The sequence below is a fragment of the Bos grunniens genome, chromosome 7 (genome assembly GCF_055505025.1).
Source record: "Bos grunniens cultivar Pamir isolate PY7600 chromosome 7, Bosgru_T2T1.0, whole genome shotgun sequence".
Classification (NCBI taxonomy): Eukaryota; Metazoa; Chordata; class Mammalia; order Artiodactyla; family Bovidae; genus Bos; species Bos grunniens.
Window position 1 is genome coordinate 60,380,070 of NC_141171.1, and position 11,745 is coordinate 60,391,814.

Consider the following 11,745-nt stretch of genomic DNA (forward strand, 5'->3'; position numbering starts at 1 on the left):
AAACCCACCAACATTTTTCTTTTCTTTTTTTTCCTCTACACTGTGCACTTTTAAGATTTAAATTGCTCTACATCATTTAGAAGTCAGGATGTTTTACATAACCCAGATGCTTGGCTTTGCTTTGAATACTGGAAGAACTATAGTCTGGGGCCCTCATGCTCATCTGGCAACAGTCAGCTGGCACTGAGTGGTTGCTGCCACCTCTACGGGGCATTTGTTCTCTGGCCATCATGGTCCCCAGAAATGCCAGCTCACTTATTTACACCTAGTCCTGGCAAGCTTTGTGTGTCCATGAGAAGAGACAGTTGCCTAAGGACCGTGAGAGTCTGTGGCATGATCCCATCTTGAATAAGGAAGTTCAGGATGTTGACCTCAGTTTGGGGGAGAAGGCAGGGCGCACAGCTCTTAAAGAACATGTGAGGTATAGAGAAGAAAAATCACAGTTTTCCAGAATGTGATTTGTGGATGATCTGCATCAGAATTATTTAGGTGCTTGTTTTTTAAAAGATACCAAAAAAACTTGGAGCGAAATATAGAAGAGTATTTGCATGACTTGGGGTAGCTAGCGATTTTCTAAACAGAGTGGGAAAGGTTGTTGGAATTGTTGTTCAGTTGCTAAGCCGTGTTGGACTGTTTGTGACCCCATGGACTGCAGTACGCCACACTTCTCTGACCTACGTTATTTCCCAGATATTGCCCAGTTCATGTCCACTTAGTTGGTGATGCTCGCAACCATCTCATCCTCTGTTGCTCCCTTCTTTTCCTGCCCTCATTCCTTCCCAGCATCAGGGTCTTTTCCAATGAGTTGGCTCTTTGCATCAGGTGGCCAAAGTATTAGAGCTTCAGCTTCAGCATCAGTCCCTCCAAAGAATATTTAGGGTGTGTTTCTTTTAGGATTCACTGGTTTGATCTCCTTGCGGTCCAAGGGACTCGAGTCTTATCCAAAAAAAAGAGCCTTCTCCAGCACCATAGTTCAAAAGCATCAGTTCTTTGGCGCTCAGCCTTCTTTATGGTCCAACTCTCACACCCATACATGACTGCCTGAAAACACATAGCTTTGACTATACGGACCTTTGTCAGCAAAGTGATATCTCTGCTTTTTAATACTCTGTCTAGGTCTATCATAGCTTTACTTCCAAGGAGCAAGTGTCTTTTAATTTCATGGCTGCAGTCACAGTCTGTGGTGATTTGGAAGTCCAAGAAAATAAAATCTGCTACTGTTTCCACTTTTTCCCCATCTATTTGCCATGAAGTGATGGGACCGGATACCATGATCTTAGTTTTCTTGAATGTTGAGTTTTAGGGCCAGCTTTTTCACTCTTGTCTTTCACCTTCATCAAGAAGCTCTTTAGTTCCTCTTCACATTCTGCCATTAGGGTGGTGTCATCTGCATATCTGAAGTTGTTGTTATTTCTACTGGCAATCTTGATCCCAGCCTGTGCTTCATCCAGCCCAGTATTTCACATGATGTACTGTGCATAGAAGTTAAATAAGCAAGATGACAATATACAGCCTTGATGTACTCCTTTCCCAATTTCGAACCAATCCGTTGTTCCATGTCCAATTTTAACTATTACTTCTTGACCTGCATACAGGTTTCTCAGGAGGCAGGTCAGGTGATCTGGTATTCCATATCTTGAAGAATTTTCCACAGTTTGTTGTAATCCACACAGTCAAAGGCTTTAGCATAGTCGATCAAGCAGAAGTAGATGTTTTTCTGGAATTCTCTTGCTTTTTCTATGATTCGACAGATATTGGCAATTTGATCTCTGGTTCCTCTGCCTTTTCTAAATCCAGCTTGTACATCTGGAAGTTCTTGGTTCATGTACCATTGAAACCTAGCTTGAAGGTTTTTGAGCATTACCTTGCTAGCTTGTGAAAGTGAAGTCGCTCAATCGTGCCCGACTCTTTTCGACCACATAGACTATACAGTCCATGGAATTTTCCAGGCCAAAATACTGGAGTGGGTAGCCATTCCCTTCTCCAGGGGATCTTTCCAACCCAGGGATCAAACCCAGGAATCCCACATTGCAGGAGGATTCTTTACCAGCTGAGCCACCAGGGAAACCTTGGTAAAATCAGGGAAGCATATGAAATCACATGGGAGGCATGTGAAATCAGCCTAATAGTTGAATATCCTTTGGCATTGCCCTTCTTCATGGTTAGAATGAAAACTGACCTTTTCCAGTCCTGTGGCCATTGCTGAGTTTTTCAAATGTGCTGGCATATTGAGTGCAGCACTTTAACTGCATCATCTTTTAGGTTTTCAAATAGCTCAGCTGGAATCAGTTAAAATCATTTAAATACTTTGATCCAGACATACTTGAAACAAATAATCCCTGGACTTTTCATTTGTGAATCAATAAATTACTTTCTGGAAGCTAGTTTTATTTTTATTATTGGTCAGAGAAAATTACCAATGCTTAGTTCAAAAAAACCTGCCAAACTGCTTTCCAAAGTTGCTGTACCTTTTGCATTCCCATCAGCTACACATGAAAGTTCCTGTTTCTCCACATCCACACCACTTTAGTATCAGTCTTCTTAATTGTAGTCATTCTAGTAGGTGTGTGGTTTTATCTCATTTTAATTTACACTTTCCTAATAACTAATGAGGGATTCCCAGATGGCACTAGTGGTAAAGAGTCTGCCTACCAATGCAGGAGATGCAAGAGACTTGGGTTCAATTCCTGGGTTAGGAAGATTCCCTGGAGAAGAGAATGGCAACCCACTCCAGTATTCTCACCTGTAAAATTCCACGGACAGGGAAGCCTGGTGGGACTACAGTCCATGGGGTCACAAAGAGTCAGACATAACTGAGCACAGCTAATGATGCTGAGCGTTTTTCACATGTATGGTTTCCATCCCTATATTTTCTGAATGAAACTCTCTGAAAATTTGTATTGGATTATTTATTTTCTCATTACTGAGTTATAAGTTTTTTTTTTCTATTCTGGATACAAGTATTAGATATGTAATTTACAAATACTATCTCCCAGTCTATGGCTCCCTCTTTATTTTGTTGGTAGATTTATATAGGTGGTAGAAAAATGGGATTACTGGTAAAGAGATCAGCAGGACAGGAGCAAATGTTTGCATGCACATGAGCTGACAACATACTGGAGAGGTCAGGATGGTGGAGCTAAAATTGATAAATATGGTAGGGTCAGGATAAGGAGAACATTATAAAGAAGTCAAAGGAATTTAGAATGGATATAGCAAGCAATATGGAGCTATGGAACATTCTTGAGCATGGGTGTGGCAAAACAAAAGTGGAAATTCTACCTGGGATGGCACTGAAAGGACAGGGAGAGGCAAGAAAGAGAGGCAGGGAGCATAGCTGAAAACTGTGTGACAGTCCACAGTGTGAGAGAGAATGTGGACTGTGATCTTGGCAAATGAGGAGACAGGGAATACAGTGAATAACACTGTATTTTAAAGTTAGAAAAGGGAAGGCATCTTGACATTTTAAATATGAGACATAAAAATGAGGAGAGGCAATAATTACAGAAAATGAATATTTGAAAGGAACAGAGATCACTGAATTCCACTCCTAATTTTACTGTTGAGAAACTAAGGCCCAGAGAGAAGTAGTGATTTTACCAGAGTCATACAGAGTCAGAGGCCATCCAGATTATGGGTGTAGATCTTGCCGGTTCCACTACATAAACCCAACCTCAGAACACTGAAGTCTAAGGTCTCCAACTCAGGAGATATTTCAGTCACAGAAACTTGCTGGAAATGAGAATATACTCCCACTTCTCTCTCAGTCTCTCCTTGGGCCCACTTGTTCACCACCACTCCCAAATTTAAGAAAACTAAACAGTAAAGATTTCCCTGCATGCTTTTTTTCTCCACACACATTTTATTTCTTTGACTTGACAAGCATACCACCGGCAGTTTTTATGATGTGAACCGACATTGTCCTTGTTGCGACAAATATCAAATTAGAATTACAGCTATGTTTATCCACATGAATGTATCTTAGATCATAGTTTAGTAGTGTTAGTCCTTTAGTCATGTCCGACTCTTTGTGACCCTATGGACTGTAGCCCACAAGGCTCCTCTGTACATCTCCAGGCAAAAATACTGAAATGGGTTGCTATTCCCTTTCTCCAGGGGATCTTCCCGACCTGGGGATCAAACCTGAATCTTCTGCATTGCAGGCAGATTCTTTACCATCTGAGCCACCAGGGAAGCCCATCTTAGATCATAGTGTTGAATTATTAAAAAAAAAAAAAAAAAGGCTGCATAATAATATCACTTTACGTTAAAAAATCTTAATAATAAATTCTTTACAAGATTCAATTCAGTTCAGTTCAGTCACTCAGTTGTGTCCAACTCTTTGCAACCCCATGGACTGCAGCACGCCAGGCCTCCCTGTCCATCACCAACTCCCGGAGTTTACCCAAGCTCATGTCCATTGAGTCAGTGATGTCATCCAACCATCTCATCTTCTCTTGTCCCCTTCTCCTCCTGCCTTCAATCTTTCCCAGCATCAGGGTCTTTTCAAATGAGTCAGCTCTTCACATCAGGTGGCCAAAGTATTGGAGTTTCGGCCTCAACATCAGTCCTTCCAATGAACACTCGTGAGTATACAGATATGCAGTGAGGGCACAGAACCACTGAATTCATGAATGTGATTAGTTTGGGGGAGGGAGAGTGAGGAGTAAGATTGGGAAAAACTACCAGGGGACTCTAACTGTATCTGTAATCTTTTATTTTTCCAAAAAGTAAAAGAAAGAAATAAAGAAGCTCTGAAGCTAATAGGACATAAAGTAGAAAGTTGCATAATGTTCTCATATTATCTATTATCAGTATATTCAAAATGTCTCAAGTTTGTTAAAGCTCAAATGTGAATCATGATTTACTATTGTCAGCATTCATCCCTCCATCTCTTATAATTCTACTGATGATTCATATTTACCAACAAAGGTTGAAAGGAAAGTTACAAACAACAGCAATCAATGTAGGCAAATGTATCTCTCCCACATCCTCTGTATAAGGGTATAAATCTGCCAGATCTCTTCAAGATAGTGTTGAAAGATAAGGCGGCAGTGCTAGAAGCTTTTAGGCCAACAAATCTTGACATGAGCTTGCTCTGTGATCTTAACTAAGCAACTGTGGTTTAACAGTGGCAAGAATTTCCAGGGGTCCAGAAGTCAGAAATAATGGCAGTTACCAGAAACCTACCCCCTGCCCATGTCCAAAGTAAGAAGCATCATGGGAACAAACGCTGCAGGCAGAGTCCATGTGTGAGAATACAGCACACCTGGGGGGCGTCAGGAAGAGTGTTTTTCATTTTGTCACTCCACTGCAGACCAGCTGGGCAGCGGTCCAGGGCATAGTGCTATCAGGCCTTCTCCTTTCCTGCCTCCCTAACCCCTGAGGACTGTTGGTCCTAACTGTTTACTCCCACTGAAACAGACACAATGGCAGAAGCAGCCGAAGAAAGAGGAGCACCGACTCCTACTCCAGTGGAGTCAGGCATAGGAGAAGGGATGTTGGAGTGGTCCTTATTAGTTAACAAAACAGCCGGCAATTAGTGCTGCTGCTGCTGCTGCTAAGTCATTTCAGTCGTGTCCAACTCTGTGTGACCCCATAGATGGCAGCCCACCAGGCTTCCCCATCCCTGGGATTCTCCAGGCAAGAACACTGGAGTGGGTTGCCATTTCCTTCTCCAATGCATGAAAGTGAAAAGTGAAAGTGAAGTCACTCAGTCGTGTCTGACCCTACCAGGATCCTCCATCCATGGGATTTTCCAGGCAATTACTGAGCGGCTATCAAAAGCCAGACCCTGCTAAATCCATGAGATGAATTATCTGATTTAATCTTCACAAAAACTCTGTGTGACAGATACTATCATTATATTCATTTTAGAGACAGGAAAACTGAGGTTCAAAGAATATAAGAGACTTGCCAAACTCACATACTATTAAGTCACTCTAGCTTGTGTACCTTGTTCCCGTTCTCTAGGATAAATAGGGGAACCTAGAAGGGGATGTTTACAACAACTGACCTCAGACCTACAATACCATATCATCCTCCCCAGGGAAAGGCCCTGACAAGTACAGAAAACTGGGGAGATGGCATGAAAAGCCTCAATAGAAATAAATATCAGGCTGACTATTGGTGAAAAAGTGAATCCAGGATGCTAACCAATTGAACAGCAAAAATGTGGTGAAATAATAAGGTAATTGAATGATAGTGTCATAAGAACTTAAGATTGTTTTCCTCAGTGTTGGTTTGTTTCTTTCAAGCTGCAGAATTCTTTACATGAAATCTTGGGCTAAACAACAGGATGTCAAACAGAAGCAGGGTTATTCAGGCTGAAGCTGGGGGGTCAGGGACCAGGAGCAGAGCTCCCTAATTTACCTCCACAGGCTGAGTTTACAACCCCCTCATTTTATAGATGAGCAAAGGGAGACCTAGAGAGAGAGCGTGATATGCCAGAGTCATAGAGATGTGATTAATGTGCCTTGTTTTATTTACTGGGCTTAATTAACTGTGTCAGGTTGTTTTAACTGTTTTTCATGTAGACTTAATCCCTACCACAACACTTTATAAGGAAAGCATAATTATATCATAAAATCTGCAAATGAGAAAACTGAAACACAGAAAGGTTAATAAATAAATTGCTCAAGGCAAATCAAAGAACCAAGACCTTGTCTGGCAAATCCAGACAAGACCTAACCTCAAAGACTGGGTGATTAACTGTGAGGATGCCTAAGAGGAGATAAACCAAATCAGATCTAGAATGCAGCTCCCTGCCTTACAGACCAGTGGTCCTTCATATTCTTGCAGCTGCCATGCAATGTCTGCTCCCAAGGGGTACAAGGACAGCAGGATTTAGGGAGAGGGTCTGAAAAGCGTGTACATTTTAGACATTTGGAGAAGCAAAATGTTTTTTAGCTATAGGTCGTGCATTTAGTGCCAAGGGCATTATTTGGGGAATTTTTAAGTCTGGGTTACCTTTAGTGTGGGAGCCTCTCCCTGCTGGAGATACCAAGGTGCCTAGGCTGGAACTTCAAGCAGAGGAAGCAGAACATGGCTGCTTCAGATTTGCTTTAGGAACCTGTAGTGCCTTCCACCTAATCGAGCCCAGGTCACAAAACTACAGGGGGAAGTTATCTATCAGAGAGTAGAAAACCTTCGATAGAGGTTCTCCTGGGCTCCCCCTCCAAGGAAACATGGTGGTGCTCCAAGAAGACATGGAATCCTAACAAGTGTTAGGAATAATTTCTTGGTTTAATGCTCATTTGTCTTCCAAGAGAGTCCTCCCTCAATCCACACTCTTCCCACAGAGCCACAGCTGCTCCTGGTGAATGCCATACATGAGACCACTGGGCCTCACCTTGGTCTCCCTCTGAAAAGAAGCAAGGAGCTTGCATTAGGGTGCCCAGTGACCCCAGTCTGCCGGGGACTGTTTTGGTTTTAGCGCTGAATGCATCCTGGGAAAGCCCTGGTCCCAGTGAAACCAGCAGGGTTGGTCACTGTATGTCAAGCCTCAGATGACTTGACAGTTTCTTAGAGCAACAACTCTGAGTGACCTCAGTTTGACGTACACACACACACACACACACACACTGTAACAGGTAGGAGGCAGGAAACTGCCTGTTTTCCTCCAGTAACGTTAACCCTGACAAAAATAGGGTTGAGTGACTAAGGCCAAGTTTATGACCACTGCTGGTCCCCAGAGGAACCAACTGCCTGAGCTTTATTCCTGAACTGGGGCATCTTGGGAAAAAAGGAAGGAAGGGCTTAGTCACACCCTGGGAGTGGCAGCCAAAAGCAGCCTTCTCTCCTCCTAGAGTGAGCTCAAAGCCTCTTTCTTTAGGAAAAGTAGATGCTTCCCAGGTTTCACTCCCTTTTCACAATGTCAGAATGACAAATACTAAGTGAGGAAGAGGAAGGGAGGAGAAGAAGCCAGAAAGTGCAACCATCTCCCCATCTTGAGAAGAGTAGCTCCCCAACCCAGCAGATCCCTAAGCCTTCAGTGGACCCACCACCGCCTCAGGCATTCCGCAGGCCGGAGTCCCCCTTCCCCCCAGGAAACTCACCTGGGCCCCAGGACAGACTTGGCTCCCCAGGGATGCAGAAGCAGCCACCCATGTGTGCACCATCCTCCCCAGGCCGAGGCCCCTGGGAACACCAGCCAGAGGAGCACTGGGAGGAGACAGCCTCCCAGCGGTGTCCCTCCTCCCGCCTCCTCCCTGGCACACGAGGGACCAAGTCCCGCTCAAAGCACAATGCAGCCTTTGATATCCTGGCTGCGGCAGCAGGCCCAGGGAGGATGGGAGGGGCCACCCAGCCCTCAGGACCCATAGTCCTTGCACTGTCGGGCCTCTGACTGGGGAGCAGAGCTCCTCCCTGCCTCTCTGCAGATTGCTTCATGCCTATCAGGCTGTGGCACATTCCACACATTCTAGGATTGAGATACACAGTTTGGTTCTTGTGCGGGTGGACGGTGTGGGGGAGTGGCACAGGAGGAGGAGGCTGAGAGCATCTCAGGAATCAAGGCTGCTTCTGTTCTTTCTCCCTCCCTGACTGGCTTGGCCCACACTGATTCTCCTGCTGCTGGGAAAGTGCTCCCCACCCAGTCTCTCTCTGCAAACACCCCACCTTAGCTATTTGGGTGAAGCTGGAGCTGTGGGTACAGCATTTCACCTCACCCCCAGCCCTGGCTGCCAAAATCAGAAAGTCAGAAGAAATCCAAGAAGTCACCTGATGTAACCGAACATCTTACAGATGAGAGGTTGGAAGACCAAGTATGTTAAGGCTACAAATATGCACACAAAATGGATCACACCAGACCAAACTCTTTTCCATCTTGTTTAAGGAGTAGTCAGTCCTAAAGGAAATCAACCCTGAATATTCATTGGAAGGATTGGGGCTGAAGCTCCAACACTTTGGCCAACTCATTGTAAAAGACCCTGATGCTAGGAAAGATTGAGGGAAGAAGGAGAAGGTGGCTTACAGAGGATGAGATGGTTAGATGGCATCACCAACTCAATGGACATGAGTTTGAGCAAGCTCCCGGAGATGGTGAAGGACAGGGAAACCTGGCATGCTGCAGTCCATGGTGTCACAAAAAGTTGGACACAACTTAACAACAATAAGGAGCAGAGCAGTAGGATGTAGTTGAGACAGTATGGCTGAATTTCAGAAAACCTCCCATGGCATCTCCTAAGGAAGATGGAGAAAATATGGCCATATGCCAGTAACATTAGACAGAGGCATGACTGATCCAGCAACCAAGCTGAAGGATCATAAGTTACTTATTGTTTCCTTAATGCCTAGAGCAAAGGTCACTCCTGAGTGGTCCAAAGAGTGAGGAGGTGTGGCCTAGGGAAAGCAAGTAGTCCTGCTGTGCAGACTACTTGGAGGTTGAACTTGCAGCCAGTCACATGACCACTTCAAGGAGGGAGGTGGCCTGGTCCATTTTATATTCTGGGAGGAGCACTGGGAATACAACATGAAGGAGCACCTAGATATCAGTCTCACTGGAGTGATCAGGGGTGTCCATCACACACCCCAGCTCAGTCCCAGGTGACGGGTTCTCCACCATATCTCCAAAGTCTGACTTCAGTTTCAGTGCTAACCCATCTTGATTCCCAGTGACTGAATGTTCACTACGGGTTAAGCACTCATCATACATTACTTAATTTAAGTCCCATAACAACCCATAATATTAGCATTATCATCTTTATTTTGTAAGTGAGGAAGCTAACGCATGTATAACTTGCCGAAGGCCCCACCATTTATGTATGTCAGATTCAGGGCTTGAGCCAGATCTTGTTGATTCCACAGTCCAGGAGCTTTACTTTTCTAATATTCAGGATCTTTCCATGACTACAATGAGAAAGGATTTGGTGATCTGATGCTGAGCTCTCTGGAGCTTAGCTGACCACTTACAGAGGGCACAGGAGTGGACGCCTGGAGTGGGGCCAGGAATGCAGGGACACAGGGTTTCTCTGATCACAGAACTACCATGGAAGATGTTTTCTCTGCACAAATCAGTTTAAAGTATCCACTTCCCATAATGTGTCTCATATCTTTTCCCCTCACCAAAGCACAGTGTTTTACGTATGAATTGGGATGTTTTCTTGGGCCTAAGATAAAAGGGCAAGGATTTTTTTCAAAGCAACCACTCAGAACTTTGGGAGATATGTGAGAACTGGTGAAGAGAAACCATGGTATAATTTGCAAATGATGTCGAATGCTCAGACTTAGCATTTCTCCTTGACTTGGCTGAACACCATTTCTATACAGGTGCAACGATGAAGGTCAGAAATTATAAATGATCAAGACCAACCAATGAAAGGATCCCTAGGCCAGCTCAGAGAGGACAGCCTCAGGCAGTTGGTTGAGACACACATTTTGGCAAATCTGAACTAAATGGTCCATTTTGGAAAAAGTCATTGCTTCTCTTGAGATACAAGAAAGCGGTGTTCTGCTTATGGGAAGCTCAGATGAATTAGCCAGAACAAAGAGCTTTCCAGACAGAGAGCAGCAAGTACAAAGGCCCTAAGGCTGGAACTTGCCTAGAGAGCTAAAGGAAAAGCGTGTGTGGTTGGAGTCTCATGAGGCAGGGCAGAGTGTAGAGATGAAGGCCGATTGTGTAGGACTTTGAAGGCCATCTAAAGACTTCAGCTTTTACATTGACAGAGATAGGAGCCAAGGGAGGACACTAAATAGAGGTGTCACATGACTGACTTATGGTTATAAAGGGTCTCTCTGGCTGCTCCTTGGAAAATAGGCTGTAACTAGAATTCCAAGTATGCAACAATTGTAACATCCAGAAGAGAGATGATGATGGCTTGAACCAAGGTAATAGTAATGGACATTTTTGGATGAAGACTATATTAGTCAAAGTTCTCTAAGAGAAGCAAATCCACTAGGATATAGATGTGTGTGTGTGTGTGTGTGTGTGTGTGTGTGTAAGGAAGAAGGTACTATCCAGTCCAAGGACAAACCATTGCTAGGCTTCAGGCAATGAAGAACATGGCACAATGTTCCTCTGGTATGTGACCAGACATTCTGATTTATTATGAAAACCAGCCGCTCAGATTTTCAGGTATAGTTTCCAAATTTTTAAATGTTCACAAACTGATTCAGAACATTTTCCAAATCACTGTATGGTTGGGCCAATACTTCAGGGCAGATGTAGGTCACATCCAGCCTGAGACCAGCCAGTTTGCTACATCAGATGAAAAATTGAATTTTTCTCATAAAATTTACAATCTAGTTGGGTAATAAGATATGTACTTGGATATTAAAATTCACTGGAAGAACTGAAAGACCATCTTATAGGCAGAATTGTGGCCCCCAAAAGTGATATATTGGAGCCTTAGCCCCCAGTACATGAGAATGTGACTTTATTTGGAAATATGATTGTTGTAGATGTAATTATTTAGGTTCAAATAAGTTCATACTGGAGTAGGATAGGCCCCTAATCCAATATGAGTGGTTACCTTTTTTAAAAAACAAACAAAAACACCCTATGAAGCGATACACAGAAGGTAACAATGAATGGAGAAATTAGCATTCTGCAGCTGCAGGCCAGGGCACACCAAGGATTGTCAGAAACCACCAGAAGCACAGAAGGATTCTCCCCGCAGGTTGCAGAGGGAGCATGGCTGTGCAAATGCCTTGATTTGGGGCCTCTAGCCTCCAGAATTATGAGACACTAAGTTTCTGTTGTTTTAAGCCTCTCAGTTTGTGGTACTTTGTAAGGGCAGCCCAAGG

At 43.9% G+C, this 11,745-nt stretch overlaps 1 protein-coding gene across 11 annotated transcripts in view; it reads right to left on the reverse strand.

Moving 5' to 3' along the window:
• The window catches only part of SH3TC2 (SH3 domain and tetratricopeptide repeats 2), a 54,667-nt gene extending 46,258 nt beyond the window's left edge, over window positions 1-8,409 (reverse strand). For 9 of the 11 annotated variants that reach the window (XR_015167675.1, XR_015167674.1, XR_015167676.1 and 6 more), the window contains exon 1: window positions 8,058-8,409. Coding sequence is in view for 7 of the 11 variants with exons in the window: in XM_086412344.1 (XP_086268470.1) it covers window positions 8,058-8,391 (334 nt within the window). In the remaining 4 variants the exon portion in view is untranslated. The remainder of the gene's footprint in view (window positions 1-8,057) is intronic. The other 2 variants (XM_086412343.1, XM_086412341.1) reach the window with 1 other exon arrangement.
• Between the last annotated feature and the right edge of the window lie 3,336 nt (window positions 8,410-11,745).